We start from the raw sequence: 26,010 nt of genomic DNA on the forward strand, positions 1-26,010 counted from the left end.
GGTCCACTTATTCCATCTAAATTAACAATAGCTGTCTCGTTTTGTTTTGGACCTGAAGATGGTAATCTATCACGCATAAAAACACCACGAAAATGTGGAATTTTCATTTTTTGTGCATAATACTGAGATCGAGATCAGTAAGAGGCCTCTGAGGTAGGGGTTCAATTAGTTATTTTGTTTTGTTTGTGGCTTTGTATGGTTTTAAATATAGTCCTAAACCTTTACGGTATGGTTTGAGATATATTCCACTTCCGCGTTTGCCTAATGCTACAGCCTCCATGGTTTTATTGTGACGATTGGCTTCCATTAAAGCCGCTCTGCTGGCTTTTGCCGAATTCACGGCCTTGGTAATACCAGCAGCGGCTCCGCCAAACTTCCTAGTGCGGATAGTCCAGCAAAAATTGGTATCAATGGTAAAAGTCCACCGATCTTGGGAACAGGAATTATGCGTGGTGTGCGGATTTTCTTCTTTCCACCGGCAGCTTTAAGGTATTTACGTGCCGCCTGCAATGCCACAGTGATAGCTTTTTTGCTATTATTCGTCACAAATTGATTCCCACCAGCTTTCTTCAATACATTTCGCACTTTATGGACTATCCCAGCACCAAATGCAACTTTTTTAATTTTATTTTTCTTCGTTTGTTTCCTCTTACATTTTTTCTTATTGGTACTACAACCCATGCCCATATGTCTTTTCGCTTTCATAATGTTGGTGACAAGTAATGCAGCTGCTCTTTCCCCAATACTCGCGTCCTTCGATTTAACCCTATCCCAAGCGCTGTATTCAAGTTCTTTGTCGGCTAAATGTCTTGCTGCAAGATCGGATGGATGCTTAGAATATTGAATATCGTGTTTTTTGCATTCAATATCTAATTTATTGATTCCAGGGTCGTTACGAGCTAAACGTTGTTTCAATTTTGTACCCGGTCCACAGTATTGATAACCTCCGGTAGATGTAATTCGAAAGGAAGTTTGTTTATTAAATCATTAACAAAACCACAACCTCTTTTAATTTTACGATCACTTTCAATACGTCCGTATCGTTTGATGGTACACATTGAAATGAATAAGCTAATAACATTTATATAGTCTCCAACCACGGCACGATGCGCATTGTAAAACAGAAAGAAAAAGTTTGCTGTAGATAATCTAGATGAGAAATTTGGTTGTGGATTGAATGGACAAAGGGTATTCAGACATGGTCCACTACTTCCATCATCAGTTCGAGGACTCATTATAGGACCTTCAAATTGTGGAAAGACGAATGCAATGATATCACTATTAACACATCCACAAGGACTGAGATTTAGAAATGTGTATCTCTATTCGAAATCACTCAATCAACCTAAATATCAGTACTTGCGAAGTGTTTTGGAACCTATAAAAGGATTAGGTTTTTATACATTCAGCAATAATGCAGAAATAGTGGAACCCTCCGACGCTAAGCCTAATTCTGTTTTCATTTTCGATGATGTGATATGTGAAAAGCAAGATATTATTAGATCATATTTCTGTATGGGACGTCATAAGGATGTTGATTGTTTTTATCTAGCACAGACATATTCACGGGTACCCAAACAGTTAGTGCGTGACAATACCAATTTCATTATAATGTTCAAACAAGATGAGACGAATTTACATCACATTTATTCAGATCATGTTTCACCCGATGTAACATTCAAACAATTCCAATTGATGTGTGTTAAATGCTGGGAGGACCAATATGGATTTCTAGTCATTGATAAGGATAGAAAAATAGATGAAGGTAGATATCGCAAAGGATTCGATAGTTTTATATACCCATGATCTTGTTTTTGGAACTTATTCGATCACTGAATATTGTAGTGGTCACTTCACCAACGAATTAAGCTTTAATTCAAAAAAAAGGGCATTATGAATACAAAAAAGATCCTGAAAATAAAAACAATGAAATAAATTTGAAACGTCAACTAGTAGAGACAACAGAAGCTGTCAGGCAGAAATTCAACTCTATCAAGAATGATAATATTGAAAATCGTACGACACTTGAAAGATTGTATGAGCCCATAATGAAACCATTGAATGTTTTATCATCAAACGCTACTTCTAAATCACCAGTGTTATCACCAAATCATGGAACTGTTCAATCTACTTCAAATTATCCCATGAGTACTCCAATAGGAAAAAACAATCTTTTGTAGTGTATCATCTGTGAATAGTGACACGAGCACACTTCAAGACGATATGAGAACAACTCTATTCGAAACACCATCATCGTCCCACATCGATTCCTCGGATCCTGACATCTCACCTGTTATGAATGAAAGTGGTGAAGATGTTTTGATGAAACATTTGAATAATATAAAATCTAGAAATCCAGCATATGATGGAACATTGGCGTACGTATGGATCCAATTACACAAAAGCTGAAAATGGGAAGTCTAGTGGTAAATTTCAAAGATGGAAACATTTCATTTTGGGATGCTAATAAAGTGAAAAAATATGAATGCGCAGGTAGTCCAGAATTGTATGATATGATTTTTTTGAAGAATCCACAAGATGTTGATAATGAAGAAACTCGTCAAGTATATTCCAAAATATTGAAAATAACGAATGCTCCATATAAACAATATCATCTGAAGAATGGTTTTAAAAATACAAATTCTAAAAAATTTCGTGAAGTTATCAAACCTCTATTAGACTCACGACAATATCCAATAAGAAGTAGAAGTAAAATTGGTGGAGCACTCAAACGAGTGAAAATGGAGAAAATATATAATTCTAAACCTGTGAATTATGTGTACTGGAATTCACCGAAAGAGTTAGTTGCTCGCCTACGACTATTGGTAGCTTCAAAGTCAGCCGGACATACCGGACATGATAATGAAATAATTTCAATAATTGAAGAATTACGTGAAGAAGGTATAATATATTAACATATTCACATGTAATGATCACTGTCACATCATCATTCAATGCAGTAACATTATCACCTTTTCTCTTTAATCATATTGAAATAGAATGACTAATGAAATAAGTGATGTCAAACGACAAGTTGTTAATGAATTACATAAACCTGCAAGACGTAATTTTCGTAGAAGAATAACCACCATCAAAGGTTTTGCAGATCTATGGCAAATAGATTTAGCTGAACTGCAACCTTATGCAAAAAGTAATGAAGGATACCGATATATACTTGTAGTGATAGATTGTTACTCCAAATATCTGTGGACTGTAGCAGTTAAAGATAAAACAGGTAGTACAGTAACTAATGCAATGAAACATGTACTGAAAGAAGCCAAATACTCCCCCAAACACATACAAAGCGATCAAGGGAAAGAATTTTTCAATAAAAGCTTCTCATCTCTCATGCGAGAATATAATATCAATCATTATTCAACATTTAGCACAAAGAAGGCAGCTATAGCAGAAAGAGTGATTCGTACAATAAAGGCATGGCTCTACAAGGAATTTTCGATGAGAGGTCACCACAAATGGCTTGATATTCTTCCAATTATAACTAGTAGATATAATAATAAAGTTCATCGTACAATAGGTATGGCACCCATCAATGTTGATTCAACAACAAAATTAAAATTCAAGGGTATCAATGGAATTGGAGGAAGACAAAGTAAACCCAAATTCCAATTAAATGATATTGTACGTATAAGTAAATACAAACATATTTTTGAAAAGTCTTACACTGCGAATTTTACCACGGAGCTATTCAAGATTGTTAAAATTAATAAAACCATCCAACGACTTATAATCTTGAAGATATGAATGAACAGCCGATTAGAGGATGTTTTTACGAAGAAGAGTTATTACGAACCGAGAATCCTGACGTATATCTGATTGAGAAGGTGTTGAAGAGAAGAAAAAATAAAGTATATGTAAAGTGGTTAGGCCTTCCTAGCGAACAAAATTCTTGGATTGATGAATCAAATATGGTTTAAATGTATATAATAGTGACTTTTATGAATAAAGTAATATTAAAGTTCATTATTGTTTTCATTTCAATTATAAGTATGTGAACTGAAAAATATTGCAGCGGTAAACATTGCCCCAGCCATTCGCAATGTTCTGTGTATACCAAACCAAATTAATTGTATACTCCATTCCCGCTTATATTTTTCAACTCACGATATTGAAAACACATTATCATTCCCAAAACTAATCGCCGTCACTTTGAAATGCAGTATCCAACTCTTTTTGCCAATTATCTCTCACTGATAATGCTGTCTCATAAAGCTTAGTCGACTCCTCAAGCTCAGCCTGAGCTTGCATTCTCGAACGTTGATGGAATTGCTTATCTTTACCAATTTTTGAACGGAGTTCATCAGCATCTTTAGACATTCTAGCCAATTCAACCTTCGCTAATGCAATCTTGGCATCTAATGCTTCAAGAGTTTCATTATTAGCATTAATAGCTCGCTCACTCTTTTCAAGTTCAGCAATAGTCATCTGTGCCTTTACAAGACGGCATTTTGCTTTCCTTTTCATTTCCCCAAACCGATGGAGGGGGCTGAAAGAAGATAGCGGTTCAGCTTTCAAATCACTCTTCATTTCTTTAGGAGTACCTTTTGGCTTCCTCTTCGATCTGTCACTTTTCGTTGCGGGTTTTATCTGTCGCACAACACTTTTGGATTCTTTCTTTTCTTTAAAGTCAGTGACAATCGATGAAGATGCCTTAGTAACCTTCCTCTTGATTGTTCTAGATTTCTTATCAACACCAGAGGAAGGGTAGATGAAGAGTGTTTGAGTGATGATAATTGCGAAACGATCGGATTTTCAATAATAATTTGCTCATTTGGTTCTGGCACATCTGCAAAGTTAACGAAGTCGTTAATATCAAAATCATTTTTCGAATCTTGACTCGATAAATGTAATACTGGAATATTTTCAAAATCAGTCTGATCGATATCAACAAGTGGTGAACCATCTTCAGCAATCAATAGCGGCATAGAGCTCATGATTATTAAGGTCTGAGGAATGATATGTGATAGCAATAGAATGTGGATAGGAAAGGTGATGATGTTACTGAGACCTCACCATTTATAGAAGAAAATAAACTAGCGCATGCGCTCTTTCATCAACTGGCACATGCGCTCTCTCACTAAACTATTCACGCATGTAACAATCTTTGTCATTTAAGAGGAAAACTTTGTGTTGCATGCATGTATTTTTAAATGTTAGAAAATAATACAAATAAATTCAAAATATATATATTTATTAATAATAGAGGACAATAACGATAATAAAAAATGAAAAATGTTAATATGTCTCTGTGGATGTGGAACGTTCTTTGACTCTATTCCTCAATAGTTGTTGCTCGTGCGTCAAACACCAACATTGAAAAAAATGGATTCTCCTATTGGGGTAGAGTTGACCAACCTTCTCACACAGATCCCAAGTACTTCTACATGCATTGCATACATGATTCCAACAATTCATGGAATATGTATCACAACGCAAACAACGTTGCAGTGGAGTTGGAACGGCAGCACAGGTACCACAAATATTTCTACAGATACCTATATTGTTAAATATTATAGGTTCGGAACACTTCAGACACTGTAACTGTTGTTGACGATAATCCGATTTTGTTCGCTTCGGTGGATGAGAAGGAGGCGATAGTTGAATCCGCAACACGCAATCACTACACATACCAGTACATGGATTGATTGAATCCTTAGGTCTACTTATTTGACAAAAGTAGCACACAATAGCCCCTGCAATCATCATTGGGTAGACACACACTTTTGGTTTTTCATTCCACTCTTTTGGAAACGGCATTTTACTAATTCGATTAGAAATATTAAGAGATGACTTACAGAAACTCTGAATGCTCTCTCCTATACCTACGATCTCTATTTATACGAATCAACATCATGTGGAAGTATAGTGGGATAACTTCTCCTACTATTCCACTCTAAACGAGTCAAGTGGGAGTCGCATCACCTCCTATATAAGTTGACTTGCAAACCTAGAGTTCATTCATTCACTCTCTACAACTGTGAGCAAACAACAACAAGATGAATTCTGCAAAAATAAATGCTGCATTAAATAGAATAGCTGCTGTTGATGAAAACAATTGGATAGACGAATCAGATGATGAGGATGTCAATGTTCCGCTAGAGGAAGTGATAGTTGAAGCAGAAGATGTTGGAGTCGATGAAGATGAGATAGACGAAGTTGAAAACGAGGCCAACCAAAGCGACGAAGATGATGACGTGATGGAGTTTGAGAGGGTCATGGATGAAGAAGGAGATGATGAAGGGATAGAAGCTGACACAACTGAAGGTGATGGTGCTATGAGGATCGGTATGCGAACACTCAATGTCAGTGAGACACTGGAAGATCCCTTGGATTTGTATTGTGCATTGGATGCATACGTATTGATCAGCACAATAGATGGAGAGAACAAAAAACTATGTTGGTGCTGCTTTCGGTTTTATTCGCATAGAAACAATAATGGAGGGTGGTATGCCCATGTCAACACCCACAACACTGTCTCAATTATGGAAATGGGACAGAATTGGTGTGAAGCTTGCGAGAGGCCACTAACAAACTTCACCCGAGTATCTACATGTATTATATGTAATAATGTCCAACCTGTGGCACAATAACCGTGGACCTACTGGTCAAAAAAAAAACAACAGCCCTTTTCAGGGCTACATTATTCACACAAACAGTAGTTAGTTGTATTAGTATTCATAGATTATGTGACAAATGAATACTTTGACTAATAAAAGTCTAAGTTGGAAATTTGTTAGTCTTTGAATATCTATACATTATATGACAAATAAATTACTACTTTGACTGAAAAGTCGAAATTTGGAATTTGATAGCCATTGAATATCTATGCATATGATGAGTACTACTTTAAATGAAAGTTGAAGTTGGCATTTGTCAATCATTCATATGCATATAATGATGAATACTTTCACATACATATATTTCGTTTGAGATTATAATGTTAACATAATGTTAACAATGGTATGAATCTGTTTCTGTTTGAAAGTATAATGGTAGCTCTGAAAAGAGCTATTTTTTTTTATTGTTTCAGTCTTTAATTGTAGCCCTGAAAAGGGCTGTTATTTTTTTATTAATCCATGCAATGATATGGACTAACGCTCCTCATCATCAGAAACAATAATTATGGTATCGTAAACTTCTTTATGGTTTTTCTCCAATACTTCAACTCTCTGTTCCAGTACATCATACTTTTTCATTGTAGTCCCTGTTATGTTTGACATAGCATCAAATTTTTTATTTGTAGACGCTGTTATGTCAGACATTTTTATGTCTACATCACTTGTAAGTTTGTCAAATTTACGAGTGAAAGTTATCCGAGCCTCTGCAATTTTATCGTCAAATGCTTGCCGGGCGTCCCGAGCAATATTGCCTATTGTGGATTGTATTGCAGCTTGTAGGGCTAGAAGTATAACTTCCTTTGCTCCATTAATTTCCCCCTCAAGATATGATACAGTTACACAATCACTCTTGTCAATTGGTTCACTTGTATTTTTCAATATTTTCCTTTGCATGTCATAATGACCATCTTTTGTTAATTTAAAACCATTCCCAGGAGGACCTCGAATGACATTACCACCCCATTTTCTTTTTCTACCAAACTTATCGATTGTTTTAGACATTGTGCACTCTACGATGATTCTCTTCAAACTGATATTTCTGTCATTTACATTATACTATATATTGCAGTAATTGATTAGGGAAATAGAAATAATACAAATAAAATTTTAATCATTTTATATTCATTACAGTAATACATATACATACATACATAATACATCAATATCACATTACTTCTATCATATATTATTAATTATAAATGGCTACATAAATATCAATATTGAATTTTCCGGTTTTGAAGATATTGAATGATATTTCAATCATTGATCTCGGCAGATAATAAATTAATCAATTGATCCAATGGAGTCTCCTGAGATTGTGATTGTTGAATAATATTACTTATCCAACGAATGTTCTCATTTGGATCGTTTTCATAAAATTCAATATCATTATGACCCCAAGGAAGAGTGTGGGTAGTATTCGGAATGATAAATCGTTTATCATCGTGATATGATAATGCAACTTTATTTTTTAATTCAGTATACATATCATGTAACACGCTTCTAAATGAATTCATCTTTCTGAATATCATACCACCTTGTTCGACGATTTTTTGATAATCTTCGCATGTCAATTCATTCTTTATTACAGATCGTTTAACCCCTTTGGCTTTCTTAAATTCACCATCAACAGATTTCACATAATATGCTTTAGCACCTGTACCATAAAAACTCATGATTGGATCATTTGGAAATTCATCTTTGAAGTTACCCAAGACTGAACTTGTTACTGGAATATTGAATTGGTTAACTATACTGTAATTGGATGTATCAAATCTAATTATGTTAGTTTTTATGAATTCATAAAAATTTTCTGTGTTTACTTTAAGAATGAGCGAGTCGGTATCTGTGTAAAGTAAAGAGACATTTTCATCAAAGTGTTGTTTGATGCATCCATAGAAAAAGTCATACATGACTGTTTTAGATAATTCTAATATGGAAAATCCCAAATATAATGGTTTATCGTAATGAACCTTCACTCTACCCAATTGAATGGCAACGAAATTATCAGTGAAAATTGAACAATTTTTGAAATTTGGTTTGGCTATGAGAGTGCTGGCACCTATATTTTTCTTTATATTTTCCCAATGTGTAACGAGTCTAACATCAATTCGATTATCTACATTCTCCATTGTCTTTCCATACACCGCATTATTCATTAGTTTATAGAAATCTTTAACAGATTTGTTGTTAGACCTATTACGCATTTCAGTATTAAGATCTATATAGGGTTTCATCCAGCATGATTGTTTGAATTTCAATACTCTATGTGTATTCATTACAATCAATCCATTTTTGACAGCTTGCTGTAGATTCCTATAATGAACAATATATTTTCTTTTATCATTCAAATTTGGAATTAATTTGGGAATTTTCGATTGTGTACGAGGTGGTATTATTTTTTCGACTAAAAATGGAAGGTCAGAATGTTTATCATGCAACTCTTGTGGATAATGAATGTCCACTTCAAATACATACCCATACGGACTATCAGTACTCACATCCATCACATCGAGATTAAGAATTTCATTTGGTGTCAACCATGTAAATTCACTTGTTGGTAGAGGTTGTGACATACTGTGACCGTATAGATTTGTTGCATCTAAATATGTAATGAATGTGGAAGGTTCGTTGGGATTATAATTGGGTAAAAATCTATTATTTGCTATATGTTTCCTCTCGCTACATTGACTAATTCCACCTCGTATACCTTTTTGAAAAAAGTGAATCATATCAATGTCAGTTAGTAATTCCAATTCAACATTAGTGAACTTCAACATGGCTTCCCATGATAATCCAGGTGCAGTGTAATATTGTGCCGGATCTAAGTTATATATCTCTAAACTTGTGGTGCGGAAGTTTTCAAAAATATCACATAGTAGCAATACATCCGACTTCAAATACAAATCAGAGTATTCCCCCAAATTCTGACACTCGAATAAATTCCAAACTTTTCTAGTCCTATCATAATCAGTTTCCGATATATGTTCACAATTGAGTGTGTCATAAAACTGATTTTTTGTCGGAAGTAATGGATAATTCAATTTGTCAATGTCATCAACAAAACTATATGGAAATACACCTTTCTGTCTCATCAAATTGAATTTCTCAATTTGTGGGAAATGTTTGTGCATCTCCAAACATTGATCGGAGGTCAAGTTTGCACCCAACTTCTCCAACGAATTAGTCATAAATTTATAACTATCGATAAATCTCATTTTGAGATAATTCTTCCTAACCACACCATCTTTATCGGTATAGCTGTGTGTAAAGAGATGCTTCGTGAAAGATATATATTTCTCTTCAGTTTGCGGGATAACATCAACTTTCTCTTTATTCCTATACAATTCTTTTATGAATAAATGACAATCATAACCACTTAAATTATGAAAAATGATAGGTATGAAGTTTGGTATTTTGAAATTTAAATTACATTTCGAGTGAGCGGCATGTGATCTTTTCTTTCCTGTGACATGACAATGATCTCTTACTTTGACGTCACCATCAGTAAATGCTTTATTACATATACCACAAGTTCTGGCTGCAACAAACTGTTCTTCTTCTTCGACAGTTTGTGTATCCATTGGTTTAGGGTTTCTGAGATGATTTTCATGTATCTCTTTCAAATCATCTTCAATGCTACTCACAAATTTCTGAGCTGCATCTACACCCCTATATGTAACAAATTTTGTCAAATCATCATTATATGAACACTTTATCAAATAAGCAAATGAATATGGGGCATGTTTGAATGTTTTAATCGTGTATGAACTTCCAGGATTTGGCTCATTCACATGAATCGGTTTAAGCACTGATTCAAAATCAGCATACACTACAAATGGCACCCTCATTTGCCTCTCAAAGTTTTCAAACATTAGTTTATTTTCCGCAACCATTCTACCATATTTATTGATCTTTAAATTAGTAGTTGGTGTTGTGGTACTAATGTGATTACAATCATACATATTATGACGTAAAAGCAATCTCTCATCAGAAAAATATATCAAACATCCGTCACAAAAATATTTTTTCTGTCTATGAGCTGATAGTTGATTAGAAACTAATCTTGAAAGATCTTTGATCCAACAATAGTGACCATTACCGGAGTCATCAGTTATAAACAACAAATTGACATGTCTCCGGAGTCTTCTCTGTGAGTATCGCAATGGACCAATCACTTCATACTTCATTTTACCCTTCTCAAATGTACTCTCTAAACCGTAAACATTAATTGAAATATCATTCCTATCTTCGAATATTTCGATACTCTTATTATTAACTTTAACCGGAAAATCCATACCTGTGACATCTAAAACAGTGGAAAAATGTGGATATGACGTAAGTTCGGACACTCGACTATCTGCAGGATATAATGCTGATGTTATAGCCCAAGCAAAACAATATTGATCTTCATTACGAACATTCACAACAGCTTTCTTCCATTGAATACATTGAGGCAGCTTCACATATGAACGTCCTTCCAGTGGACTGTATTTATTAATGTTGACCTCGAGAAACAATATTTTTTCACAAGTCCAACCTGAATTATAAAAAAAAAAAAATATTACTATTCAATCTTATTGAAATTTTTAAAAAATAAATACCTGAGTCACGATCCTGGAACTCAGTCGTTTGAGCCACAATTACATCACGGAATCCATCAAAAACAGCATTCAAATCTGAAGATTGGTCCACTATTTTATTTTGGGAATTAAATGACTTCGTGTCCCTCGAATCATCAGTCTGAAGAATATAATTCCCAAAAACTTCCATATTCACCTTGATGCTTTTATGGATCCTGATGGCTGATTCCAGTAATTCAATGACCTTCTGCCTAATCTTATTGAAAAATGACATGTAGTCACTGGTTACAATCGAACTCTCCACCCTGTATGTAGCAATGCGGCAATTGAATGCATTCGTTATAATTTGAACACCGTCAGACAATTGAACACATGCATTATTTTTATGACTCATGGTTCTTCGGTGAGAATTCACTTGGCTCATAGGAATTGTCACATTACAACAATTGCACGTATACATAGGTGTTGCATTATCCACTCTCACCCGTTTCACTGCAGGCCCTCCTTGGCAACTCTGGAGCTGATGCCGACGAAGATTATCACTACGAGTGAAAGATTTACCACAGTCACAGGAATACATTTTATATAATAGTTCTCACTAACTCACTTGATGTAAACTGACATAGCCAACACTCGTACGCTTCTTAAATACACTCTGATAGGACCCGTCAAGACGTCATAGCCAACCCCACTTCTCAACTACATGCGCCAAGATTACCTCCCAACTGAATGCGATAACAGATGTCGATATACGAGCAAGCAGTGGTCGTTGCGGTCTCGGAGAGGGTAGACGCTAGGCAAACAGTCCTCGGCTGCCGTTGTGTCACCATCGATAGCGGGGCTAGAGCGAACCTTCATCGCTTCAGGAGAGGTGAGGGCAGACCGATGAATACGCATTACTCTGCCACACGTCGTGGAGTGAACATGTCGCTCTCTAGCCGTTGAACGGTTATTGCTGTGACGTCACTCCACTACTAACTTGGTGCCCTAACACCGATGGAGCATTTATTACTTGGAGGATCTTCGAAGTATGCAGACGTATGTTTGTACATAGACAAACAAGCACATGATGAAACCCTGTCCATGCACCAGACACTTCAAGGTCACAATGCCTTGACTTCACTGCACAACAAAAAAACTTCACCAAACAACAACCAATAAAAAAAGCAATTAATACGTCATAGTGGTGGGGGGAGGCCGAGAATCAGCTGTAAACAACTACTAATGTGTAATTCCTTGGAGGGATAATATTGGAAGACAGAACTGGAATCTCTGACGTAGAATAAATCCAAAACAAGCACTGTTCCCAAATACCAAAACTACATGCAGTCTCAACTCGACCTGAATTTCACCAACCAAGTTAGTGATGACGTAACCTGCCTAATCTCTTGAAGACGCCAACTTGGTTGGTGAAATGCGCGCCGAAATGAGTGTTGCAGTTTTGGTTTTTGGGAACAGCGTTTTTGAACGGTTTCCTGGCCTGACTCTAGATGTGATTTGAGTTGGATTTGTGGAGATAGCTGACGAATGAAACAATTTGTTGCAGATCGTATGCTTCTTTCTCTGTCTTTCACTGCAGCTTTCACTGTAGGGCAACTAGTAGAAAACTGAAGCCCACAACTCTCGTTGGCGGTCGACGTCGAAGCTTGACTATACAACTGACCGCTTTGGAGACACTTGTTCATCTTTGATATCCAAAGATTGAGTTCTTTGTCGATTTCATAGATGGTGCTTCCGTAAAGGGAGATGCTCTTTCCCTTATTGGGGTTTCTCTTTTCAAAGTCAGTCGACTCCAGCAATGCATGTGTAATTCAGCCTAGCACCACCGATGAGACCTATTGCGGGTTAAAACAGCACTGTCTGGTGTTGGATCATAAATGGATGGTGTTTGGATTTAGATTTTCAACCTAAACATTTATTTCTTTTCTGTTAATGAAAGGTGGTCTTTTTCAATAAAAACCTAAGGTGAAGACATATGATTTCGTTCATTAATCAGATAACTGAATTTTCAGATTGAAGCAAAGAGTTAAATTATAGGCAAAAATGGCAAACTATTGAAATTTTAAATAAGATATATTTTACCTGGTAACGGATACGCGAGATGAAAGCGTGTGTTTCTTTATTAGTCAACGCCCTTTCTCGTTCAATGAACCCCTTGCAGGAAGATATCATTTTCATGGCGGTATTGGATATCACCATATTATAATTTGTAGAAACCTTACAAGATACCTGGAATGTAAAATTAGTTCAGTTCTATATTTCAGTTCACTATGTATAGCAGAGAAAAAATTATAAATGGACTTGTGCACTTTGCCAGTGAATTGCTGTGATTTTGTTGTTTGTGACAATTGCAATTATACCGTAATTGGTATTAAGTGAGTCTAGTAAGTACACTGTACAAATAAAAGCAGGGCCGAAATCGGTTTTAAATAAATACTGGGGTTCCCACTGCCTATTGTTCATTCATAAGATACCTGAATGAAATAGAGATGTAGAAATGAAAACTTATATGGAGATGGGGTACTGAAATTGGATCTTGAAGAATATTCAGTTCAATTCAAAATGTACTTTATCGCCTCAAGAATATCTTCTTCTTGACAAGGCATTTCAGAAAGTCTAATTAGGATATATACAAGTAGGATTGGAAGAGTCGAAAATATTCAAAAGTTGACAGTAAAATTGACTTCCATAACTATTACAGTTAGTCGTACTGAGTTGAAATTATTATAGAATTCAGCTAGGCTATTTTTTAAGATAGTTAAATTCTTGTGGTACCTTGGTAGAATTCATTCTCACTATAATAGGCCCTTGCAACAAGAAATTTTTCAACCTTATATCAGAATCTCTTTTCATTCTACAGTGCATTTCTTTAATATCCCCCCTTTTATTTTTTCAACTGTTCAACTCAAAAAATTGAAATTTGGGATAATGAAATTAATGAATGAATACTTTACTTTGAAGTGAAATTGACAGATAAAACTTTCAAGACGGCGACTGGCTCCTGACAAATGCTTCAAAACCCTAGAATATTATTCAATATCTTCAACTACTACGAAATGGCGGAACTTTTAATAATTGTCTGAATACATTGACATTCAACCACATAATATGAGGTAATAAGCTAGAGGTCAGTTCAAAAGATGCTTGAAATGGTTTCCTTGAACTTCTTATATATTAACAGCCTATCCATTATTTCACGCCGAACATTTTCAGAAACAGTAACGCCAATATCTCTACAAATATTTATTCTCTGCTGAATATCCAATATTGAAGCAGGTTCGGTTTCGTACACCTTGTGCTTCAAATAGCCCCATAAAAAAGGCCAAAGGTGTCAAATCTGGCGGGCGAGCTGGCCATTCTGTAGGACCTCGACGGCCAATCCAACGACCGGGAAAAGTAGTATCCAAATAGTTTCTTACTCGTCTGGAGTAACGTGGTGGTGCTCCATCTTGTTGGAATACAATATCCATATCGAATTTATTAGGATTCGCTTCGACGATTTCAGTGATGAGAGGGTCAACAGTAGTTTCCAGCATATTCAAATACAATTCCCCTGTTGAATTTTGGTCAATAAATAAAGGTCCTACAATATGGTTTCCCAATATTCCTGCCCAAACGTTAATTTTTTCTGGATATTAGTTATGTGTTTCCCGGAAAACGTGAGGGTTGGTGTCACTCCAATAACGGCAATTTTGTCTGTGGACATTGCTGTTCAAAACAAATGTATATTTGTCATTATAACAAATATTGTGGAGATAGGTAGGATGCCTTGCAATGGTTTCTGTCATGATTTCGTAGAATTCTGTTCTTCGATCAGGGTCATCTTCAGTTAATTGGTGTACCATTATAATTTTGTATGGATGATACATATTCTTCTTCAGAAGTATCCACCCAGTACAAGGAGACAGCTCACAAACATTCGCAACGGAATAAGTAGACTGTTCAGGATTTACTACCATCTCACTAATTATTTGCAATGCACTAGCTGTTCTTCCGGAATGGGGGCATGACCTGGGGCTTTTTGTTATGTACACTACCGATAGTTGTGAATTTGGATACAAGTTCCCTCAAATATTTTCTACAGATAGGACGAGTCGGAAAACGTTCATTGAAAATCCTTTCGGTCTCGTGAAAGTTACGCGTCGCACCGTAAATAAAAATCGTTTCAATATTTTCTTCCAACGGAAGAGAATTGAACATTTTAGAGTATGTTGATGTGGTATCTTTCTACTAGTAAATCCAAAAACTAAATGAGAATACTCTAACGTAACAATGATGTTCATTATCATACTGACATTTTTTGTCGTTTTTATAAACAAAAAATAACTTAATAAACCTTATCGGGTTGTTGGAATTGCCATATAACAGTATGTATTTCTAGAAATATCGATATTATTAATGTGTTTGTCTTCAGGAAATTATTAAAAGTTCCGCCATTTTGTAGTAGGCGTAGATATTAACTTCATATTCTAAGATTGTGTAGTATTCGTCAGGAGCTTCAAAATGATGTGTCACAAGACCCATATTTACATTCAATTTTTGTTTCAGATGGCTCTTGGTCGCCATCTTGAAAGTTTCATCTGTCAATTTCACCTCAAAATAAAGTATTCATGCATTTATTTCATTATCCCGAATTTCAATTTTTTGAGTTGACCCGTTCAAAATTTAAAAGAGGGGGGATATTGAAGAAATGCACTGTAGGTATATTCGCCTCGAGTTGATAGAATGATAATTGAGTAACTTTGAATTTGGAATTTTGTGTAAGTGCTATTGTAGGTGTAGAAAATCAAATAAGGTGTGAATGACGTGTACTATATGATGAAGTGTTATTATTTGATTTTTACCCACCGTTTCCAAAAAAACTGTATGAATAAAGAACAGTATGAATCCTTATATCTAGCCTTGCATAAATATCGAATGACCTTTTTTTGTAACGAGAATACCGTATTGAGAAGAAATTGTTCACAATCTTTTGGGAAGCAAATTTCATAACGTAAATGGGACTCAATTTGAGCAAAGAAAACAGATCTTGTAAGAGCAGTATCAGGATATGCCAATAAAATTGTTGAAATGGGTGTCCTGAAGAAACCCACATTTTTTTTTTTTGAAATGAAGAAGTAAAATGCCAAAACTTTTCTTAACTATGATTTCTCATTGCGAATTCTCGGTTCAATTGAACAAATTTTTTTCAATGAGTTTTCATCATTGAAGAAGTTTAGTTAGTATAGAATAGTCCTGTTGGTTAGTCCTGGAATAAATTACCTCTGAAAATAAATTCAACTAGCCATGTTTCTTGTGCGATTTGCTTTTCGCTCAATATTTATAACACCTTATTAGAAGTTTGGGCTGGATCATCCCATGATATCGTAGAAAAGAAAATCATATTTCAAACTCTAACTCAGTCTAACATATCAATAAACGATGTGCTACATGAAGATTTATTTACTTTGTTCCGATTTGACTGAAATAATGTCATCTTTGATTCTCATAAATTTGTTTTTTATAGGTAGTTGAAAAAATTCCTAGACTGAAATACAAAATGGAACCAGAAGAAGGTAATCGCCTCTGTCTTCCATTACAAAAAATTAGTTTCGGATTGGGTCATGTTTTTAACGATTTATGTGCTGCCATGTGGTTCAGTTATACACTGTTCTACCTCCAAGTGGTTCTGACTATGGAATCTAGAACGGCAGGATTATTGCTGATGATTGGTAAATATTTGATTTTATCTCTCTATCTTCGAAATACTATCTTCACTTAATGTTTATGTTATTTACTTGTTAGTATAGTGAAATTAGCTCCAATTTCAGAAAACAACACGAATTAGTTTAGGTTTTATAAGATTTATTTCGGCCATTACTGTACTACTGGCTCCCCCACTCCTGAAAAGGAGATTATAGTTCTGAGAAGGTAAATATTGGCAAATCAAATTGTTGGTTCCATAAATCTAAAGGAAAGTATTTCTGGTGATTTATGTTTGTAAATTGTTCAAAAGTTAATCCACAGTCGGTTTTGAGGAATTCTGACCAACAATCGAATTGAATTCGAAAATCCAGTTGTTTTCCAACAAGATAGCGCGCCCTCACATTTTTGGGCCTACAAGCGATTGGTTGAATCACTTATACCCTGGCATGTGGATTGGTAGGCGTGGTCTGTTAGAATGGCCTACTCGTTCATCGGATTTGACTTTTTTCGATTTTTCTTTTAGGGCTATATGAAATCGAAAGTTAATGTTATGCAATCTCGGACAATACGAAAACTTAAAGACAGACTTACCGAAACTGTGCTAGCATTAGCCCAGAAACAATTCCAAAATTTTAGAAATCAGTTCGGAAGTAGACTGTTTCACTACCAGGGGTTCAAGGAGATAAATTTAAACATTTGGTCAAATGATTTTTTCATGTATACGATAGACAATGATGATTTTGAAATGAATTGTTATCGTTTTATGCCCATGAAATCAACACTATCCATTGCAAAAGATGTTATAGTAAATGATATTGTTCACACTTAAAGCCATCGGCATTCTCAAAGGCCAAAAAAACCAATACATAGAATTGAACCGGCAGCAAACTAGTCCTCGTGGACTGTAGACGGTTCGTATTGGATAATTTTTACCAGCCGAGTTTTATGACTGGCTGAAGAGTTTTATGACTGGCACCCCCTCGGAGGGGTGCGTCCGACGACCCTGCTAATACGTGTCCATTTGATTTCGTAAAAAAGTAAGAATTATTCGTTTATTACGATGAGATTTTTTTGGGGGATGGGGTTGGTTACCACCCTTACATTTTAGGTAAATTGAGTGGCACCTCCTTATGAAGGTTGCCTTTTGACGTGGATATTTTATGCTTCTGATAAAAAAGTGAATCATACTAAAAACTTACCTACACAACGATTACAACCTGCTGATTTCCTTGAATGCTGATAACACTGAAAAGTTTAAAAAACTGTTTTGGGGTAATAAATCCCAATAATTGTTTTTAAAGCACACACAAAAAAGTAACACCTAATAAGGGTAACTCACATAGTAAATTTAGAGTAAATGTTTAAAATGTGCGCCATTTTGCTCCATGCAATAATAAAGATTTTGTTCGAATTTTGCTCTTAGAGTTATAGTTTGGCATTCATCAATAATTCTACGACATAATTCATCCAAAATGGCTGGCTGTGTAGCATGAACTTTAGACTTTAAATATCCCCACAAAAAGTAGTTCAGTGGTGTTAAATCTGGTGATCGTGCTGGCCATTCAATTGGACCTCTTCTGCCAATTCATTGTCTTTCAAAATGATTATTCAAAAAATTTCGAACTTGCTGGGCATAATGGGGTGGTGCACCGTCTAGTTGAAAATGGATAAATTCATCTTGACATCTTGGATCCTGTTCAATTATTTCAACTATACGAGGTTTTATTGCCTCTTCAAGAAGTTGTAAATAAGAATCACCGGTTGAATTTCCATCAATGAAAAATGGACCTATAATATGATTGCCTAATATTCCGGGATGTTGGGTATGTACCTATTTCTGCGTATTGTCTTAGGTTTTCATCCGACCAATAACGGCAATTGTGACGGTTCACGCAACCATTTAAATAAAATGAGCTTTTGTCCGAAAAACAGATGTTATAAAGTAGCTCGAGATTTTGCATTAATCTCTCACTCATGCCCTCACAAAACTCCTGTCTTCGGTCAAAATCATCTTCATTGAGTTTATGAAAAAGTTTAATTTTGTAAGGATGGAATTTGTGGTTTTTAAGGATTCTCCATGCGCTCGTATGGCGTATTCCGGCCGTTGCTGATAAACCTCTGGTACTTAACCTGGGATTGGCGATGACTTGACCAATCACTCCAATCGCATTATCGTCATTCACTACCCTTCTCTGAACATTTCTTTTCTCATTTAAAACCGAACCTGTCTCCCTGAATTTTGTGACCAAATCCAGAACGTGATTTCTGCTTAGGTGTTTACCAGGGTTTTCCTCGTTAAATAAAATTGATGTTCTATTAGCATTTTGGTCGTTGCCAAAAAATAAAGCAATAACTGAAACCCTTTCAGCAGTAGTGTAAGGCATTTTTAAACAAATAACAATACACGACCCGTTTAAACAAAACAATCGAACGATGTAGTAATGAGCACTGGAAGTAGAGGAGTGGGTATTGATTTTAAAAAAGGGATTCTATTTAACAAAAAACTGATAAGAAGAACGGCTCGAAAAATTTTTTATTTAGGCATATAAGTTACCGAGTGGTCTGTCTAATGCTGGCAATTTTAACATGGCAATTTTAACTTCGAATTATCTCGAAAACTAATCGTTACAAAAATTTTCTTTTAGCAGAGTTGTGAAGGTATTCGAAAGACCTTTGAAACAAGGTGCTACTCGACTTACTTTCCCTATCTAAATAAGGGTCGTCGGACGCACCCCTCCGAGGGGGTGCGTACTACAAAAAACCTGATTAGTCAGAAAGGTGTCCCCCTTTAGTTAGAAATGGTCGTGTCCGAGCTTTTTGTAGAAATCTTACTTTTTATATTCAAAAACGGCTCTGTTAAGTTTTCGTTGTTACACACTATGTGAGTAAGTAGTATTCAGAATTATCACCCTTTTATTTGAATCCCTACTCTCACACTCACCTATATGAACGATATATATATATATAACATTATAAATATATTTTTTTATTATATATATATATATATATATATATATATATATATATATATATATATATATATATATATATTTTATATATACTATATAGTTATTGTGATTCTTATATAATCAGAAATGATTATTGAATAACGAAATTAGTTAGCTCCCTAACTATATTAGAAAAAGGGAGCTGTTGGAAAATAGATTGCACTATATCGTTTACTGGAACTATACTAATTTGTTTCTCCTTCCAATGAACATTCATTTCAAAAATTCAGACATAGGGTGGTGGAGTTACGAAATTGCTTATCCCAAATTCAAATATCAATAACTCCGCAACCCGTTACCAAATTCAAAGAACTAAAGGTTAATTGTATAGAGAATCAAAATACCTTTCATAAGATGTCACACTTTGATAGCCCCCTCTCGGTGGCAAGTGATATGAAACTATTGGATTTTCATCAAAAAGTACTGAAAATCGTGTCCGACACTGATATCTTGCCCCGTTTGGAAGTTAGAGAGGAGAGGGGGGAGGCTACTTATCTCCACACTGCATATGTAACTCTGCCTCTAAGCATTCTCTGAGAAAATAATTCACAAAAGAATCATCCGCTAGACAGGGTCCATCAAAAAGAACCTTGATAGGCTGGAATATAATAAAAGAAAAGTTGGGCAGTTTTCTATTTTCTATAGATACTCTTACTGCAACTGTTCGACTGACTTAGCCTGCGTGATCATTTAGCAGTCCATCGTTTCGAGGTTTAATTTAACATATAGTCTATACGAAGTCAATCCGAGCAGCTCAATGAAAGACTAATACCGGGTCTGATGAATTCACTAGTCAATACAATACCTCCCGCATAAAAGTAGTAAGTAGTCCTCAAAAATTATACAACGGCGCCCATGCAATACAAAAAAACTGCTGACGTTCGGTAACTAGTTTTTATGCTATTCAAATTCACTTCGTATATACTAGAACTGTACTTTTCAAGTACTCGTCCATATGGAAAATGGTGTATTAGTGGAATAGGCGTCTCAGAACGGTTTGAATGAATGAGTATAATGGATATAATCTACAATGAAATGAGTTCAATGTAACAGTTGGGCTGAAAAGTTCGTAGGCTAACGTAGAAGAAAATTTTTTGGGATGAATTTTGATTTAATTATTCGATATACTTGCCCTCGAAGGCGACACAGTGATTATAGCGGTAATACAATTTTGCGATACCATTTTTATAGTACGATTTGTTTTTAGCCTCCAAATAGGCCTCAGTTTGACGATTACCTTTTCATCAGTGCTAAATTTTTTTCCAGCGAGGAATGAGGTCTGAGATCAGAAAAAAGTCGCTGGGAACCAGATCTGGAGAATACGGTGGATGTGGACGAAGTTCGACGTCCAGTTCATGCGATTTTGCCGTCGTATCCATTGATTTGTGACAGGATGTAATTTCTTGATGGAGCAGCACTTTTTTTCTTCAAATGGCGTCATTTTTCGCGATTTCGTCCTTCGAATGCTCCAATAACGCTTTCCAATAGTCGCTGTTGATGGTTTTCCTCTTCAAGATAGTGAATGAATATTATTCCAAGCGCAATTGCGCATCCAAAGAAACTGATATTATTACTTTGGCAGCCGACCGTTGCGTCTTTGCACGCTTGAACGCAAGTAGATTCGCCACATGCAGATGACGATCATTTTCATTCTGGTGTGAAATGATGGAGCCATGTTTCATCCATTGTCACATATCAACGCATAAATTAAAGTTTGTTTAAAATCTGTTTTTCCGTTAACCATCTGCCGCACCCCTACGAACGACAACCCTCAGAAGTCGAAACTTCTGCGAGCTAAAGATTAACGAGGTCTTACCTTTTAACATGTGATTCAAACACGGGTTGGACGATAACAAGTGAAAATCGATCGTTCAGACTAGGGCTTGAACCACCGACCAACACGGCATCAATTCGAGTGAGTGAACAAACACGCACGTGTAACCGCCTGACTACCGACCGACCAGGTTTTTTATGGTTGAACAGCTTCAAGCATTGCCCAGAATAAGCAATTCGTTGTTGTTTTTGGTCTATTGTGAGCTCGCGCGGCACCCACTTTGAACAGAGCTTTCACATACCCAAATATTCATGCACGATATGCCCAACACGTTTCTTTGATATCTTTATGTACTTTTTCGATGATTTTGTTAGTAACAGTTTTTTTGGGGAGTCCACTGCGTGCATTGTCTTCAGTGCTCATTTCACCTCGTTAAACCACTTGTCAACGGGTAATTTCCCTAGTGCAATGTTCATCAAGCCAAGCCTCGACTTCAACAGTATTTTTTGGCCAAAAAGCAATGCTCTATCAGCACACGAAGTTCCTTTTCATCCATTTTTTTCAAAATAAAAGTTGCTTCTCTCACATTGTTCTATTCCATAAACTAATAGTCCGACAGCTGTGCAATTTCTACACGTGTCTTTTGAAGGTTGGGGTTCACAAAAAATCATATGGATTTGACACTAGTAGCGCCATCTGGGTGTAAGCGTACGAACTTTTCAGCCCACCTAATATATCGGCACTGCTTTCAGGGCTCTTTGAAGATTTACCAGCAGTGTTCATATATCGAGTGGTCCAACGAAAAGTATGCACCTTGCTTTTCTCCTTTTTTTGTAACTTAACGCAAAAATGCTCGGACAGGTCAATTCTGCTTTTGAGGGGGACACATTTTAGATGTATTTTTCTACCTGTGCCTTCAACCCCCTAGCGAGGGTGAGTAACAACCCTAAAATTTTAAATGGAAAGTGGGGTCGAGTGATATATCATTTGAAAGGGCACAAAATTTTCTTTCCAATGATACCTAATTTGTTGTAGTTACTTGAATAGTTATAAAAAAAGCAAGAACATTTACTCGTTATTTTTGGTGTTAATGAAAATGCGAAAAAAACGGCATTTTTATCACTACTAAATTCCTCAATTTCTCTCTTGCGTTTTTTGGTTCAAATAACAACAGCAGATGAGTGTACAAAAATAATTTAGGCAAACGTTCATTGATTCAGTTTGGTTGCTTTTGAAATTATTTCAACTTTACTGTAAAAATGGTTTATTCCATTCCTGAACGAGTTGAAATTGTTGAACTTTATTATCAACATAAAACTTGTGCTAGACTAACTACTCGCTTCTTCAATAACAGTCATCCCGGGAAAAATGTGAATGATTCGTACGTTGCCAAGTTAGTCCAAAAGTTTGTCGATACCGGATCTGTCTGTAATGTGAAACACCAGCCACGGAAACTGATCAGAAATGAAGCAGTGGAAGTCGCTGTTTTGGGACATGTTGAATTGGATCATACTCAAAGTACCCGTCAGCTTGCTGCAGCCTCAGGTGTCTCCCGTTCGTCCATAATACGGTTATTAAGAGCCTATAAATTTCATCTGTTCAAAATTAAATTAGTACAGGAACTCAATGAAGATGATCCTGATAGAAGGCTGCAATTTTTTGAACAACCGATCCAGCTACTAATTGATGATCCGCACCTATCATTCAACACGTGCTCTTCCGATGAGAGTACATTTTTTTTGAATGGATCTGTGAATAGGCATAATTGCCATTACTGGGATGACAGTAACTCACACTTATTCCGAGAGGTCCATATCCAGTACTATCAAAAAATCAATGTCTGGTGTGGCATATTAGGTAGTCATATCGTAGGGCCACTTTTTATTCCTGGGAATTTAACTGGTGAGGTCCACCTGAACATGCTTGAAGATACAATTGATCCACTCATAACAGAAATAATTGAAAATGACCAAAATCATAATAATGATCGACTTCATTTCCAGCAAGATGGAGCACCTCCTCACTATGGTGCTCCGGTAAGAGAGTTTTTAGATGACCGGTTTCCTGGACGGTGGATTGGAAGGAGAGGCCCCATCGAATGGCCTGCCAGGTCACCTGATTTATCGCCTTTAGAGTTTTCCTTTGGAGACACTTCCAACGAATTACAGCAGAGTGCAGAAGTATAACACCTGATATTCTACAGAATGTTAGGAATAGATTTGAACAAAATCTGTATTATTGTATGGAAGCAAATGGGTCACATTTTCAGCACTTGCTGAAGTAGGATTCTACTAAGTCAATTACACATTTCGAAGTACTGGGTTGTAGTTGTTTTTCTTCATAATACCTACATGTTTGAGTGAAATACAACAAATTAGGTATCATTGGAAAGATAATTTTGTGTCCTTTCAAATGATATATCACTCGACCCCACTTTCCATTTAAAATTTTAGGGTTGTTACTCACCCTCGCTAGGGGTTGAAGGCACAGGTAGAAAAATACATCTAAAATATGTCCCCCTCAAAAGCAAAATTGACCTGTCCGAGCATTTTTGCGTTATGTTACAAAAAAAGGAGATAAGCATGGTGCATACTTTTCGTTGGACCACTCCGTACCTCGAAAACAGTATGCAACCTACCAATAACCCGTCGTTATTGGTAGGTTGCATACAGATGAAATGTATTTATATTTACTGTATTTATTTTTAGGTCAAGTTGTAGATTCTGTATCAACCCCCATGGCCGGATGGATTGTCGATCATTGTGGCCACCGCAAGCTCTGTCATTTAGGAGGTAAACAAAATAATAATGATGGGAGTATATTGTCCACACATTATTTTCAGGTACAATAGCGGTTTCTGTGGGTTTCTGTATGATTTTCTCTATGAAACCAACAACGTATAATACTTCAGCATTAACATATTACGCTTTGGTCATATCAGTCTTTCAAATAGGATGGGCCATTGTTCAAATTTCTCATTTATCGATAATCCCCGAAATATCGAGAAGTCATAGTCATAGTTCAGATTTAACTGCTATCAGGTGAGTTATATTACTCAAGATTATCATCATTGTTTTTTCTATTCGGCGATTATTTCATTTCTAATATTTACGAATCATCCATATACAGGGTGCATATAGGGGAATGGTGTACGAGATGATTCACTTAAGGGAGAATGCTTGTAATTTAGATTATATTCGACTTATTGCAGATAAAAATACATTCATCCATAGTAAATTCATCTATCTAACTGTTGTCATACTCAAAATATATATTTTATTATAAACACCATTTTTCAAAACATTATGAAAGGACCATCTTGTACACCCTGGTGTCCAAGATGATCTCAGCGGTAGGGGCAAGATGATCCCAGGATCATGTCACCCCCCTCAATTTGAGATTGTCATAGGTTATGGTAGAATTACCTAAATAAAGTCATAATCAGGGTTTACTATCTTGAATCAAGTCAGTCGGTCCCCATCATAATTTAATGAGGAAACAATCATCACATTGTATGAGATCTGTGGTTAAGTAAAGGTTCAACAAAATTATATATTCTTCTAAAGAAGGTAATAACTCATCTTCTGAAACAGATAATCTAGTAAAATAAATCTCACTACTCAAAATTAACATTAAGAAAATAAAAAAAATAATTTCTGCATTATTTTTAACGAATACAAATGAAATAAAAAAAAATATTTTATAGTGCTAAGCGCCTCTTTACTGGCGTAATTTTACACCAATCACATGTGAATTCATCAGGATCATCGCTATCTATCCCTGCACAAGCTTCATGGCCACATCTTTGGCATACACAACATTTTATCCATCCCTCGCCCCTATCATCTTTCGAAAATGTTTGCATACAGAAAAGACGTTCTGCGTCTTCTTCTTCAGATGTCTGTGATACAATATTCTTCCTTTTATTCAACATTCCTTTGCCTACAATTCTCCCTTTCTGTTTCTTTTTAGGATGTTTTTTCTTTACATTTTGTGGTGTTTCATTGGTTCTATTTTCTTTATCTGTCTTTTTATTTCTTTCTTCCTCTAAATAATTTTTGTATGGCGTGCTAGTTAGGATTGACGTGTCCATTCGTTTTCTCTTGAGATGGTTTCTTTTACCGACAGTTTTGGGCAAAGGATGAATTTGAGCTGGTGCAACATTAAAAGGTTCGCATTGGCTATCTTCCAGAATGGATGGCGATACACTTGAGGTGCGTGCGTAGCTCGTAGCTGGCAATGGCAACAAAGGACTCCGAATTGAAAAATTCACATCAATTATGGGAGTTGATGAGGGTGTTTTATTCTGCAAATCTGCGAAGACG

The 26,010-nt window shown here is 35.8% G+C and overlaps 2 protein-coding genes across 2 annotated transcripts in view; one reads left to right on the forward strand and one right to left on the reverse strand.

Moving 5' to 3' along the window:
* Nucleotides 1-7,153: 7,153 nt before the first annotated feature.
* Nucleotides 7,154-12,288, reverse strand: LOC141484681 (uncharacterized). The gene is made up of 2 exons (XM_074179859.1): nt 11,240-12,288; nt 7,154-11,175 (listed from the first exon to the last, which is right to left on the reverse strand). The coding sequence occupies exons 1-2, from the start codon at nt 11,796-11,798 to the stop codon at nt 7,892-7,894; spliced, it is 3,843 nt and encodes a 1,280-aa protein (XP_074035960.1). The 5' UTR covers nt 11,799-12,288; the 3' UTR covers nt 7,154-7,891.
* A 1,020-nt stretch (nt 12,289-13,308) lies between these two features.
* The window catches only part of Tc-re (major facilitator superfamily domain-containing protein 12-like), a 31,055-nt gene continuing 18,353 nt past the window's right edge, over nt 13,309-26,010 (forward strand). Inside the window, exons 1-4 of the mRNA XM_074179866.1 lie at nt 13,309-13,602; nt 16,725-16,929; nt 24,394-24,477; nt 24,528-24,726. Coding sequence (XP_074035967.1) covers nt 16,758-16,929; nt 24,394-24,477; nt 24,528-24,726 — 455 coding nt within the window. The 5' untranslated portion in view covers nt 13,309-13,602; nt 16,725-16,757. The remainder of the gene's footprint in view (nt 13,603-16,724; nt 16,930-24,393; nt 24,478-24,527; nt 24,727-26,010) is intronic.

This window comes from Leptinotarsa decemlineata, unplaced genomic scaffold (genome assembly GCF_025532065.1).
Source record: "Leptinotarsa decemlineata unplaced genomic scaffold, Ldec_3_MD MMD2_tig00026282_RagTag_RagTag, whole genome shotgun sequence".
In the NCBI taxonomy this organism is placed as follows: Eukaryota; Metazoa; Arthropoda; class Insecta; order Coleoptera; family Chrysomelidae; genus Leptinotarsa; species Leptinotarsa decemlineata.

Coding starts and splice junctions, on each gene's coding strand:
- LOC141484681 (XM_074179859.1), bottom strand. CDS start 11,798: ATGTATTCCTGTGACTGTGGTAAATCTTTCACTCGTAGTGATAATCTT. Junction 11,176..11,239: donor GTTCCAGGATCGTGACTCAG/GTATTTATTTTT, acceptor TTTATAATTCAG/GTTGGACTTGTGAAAAAATA.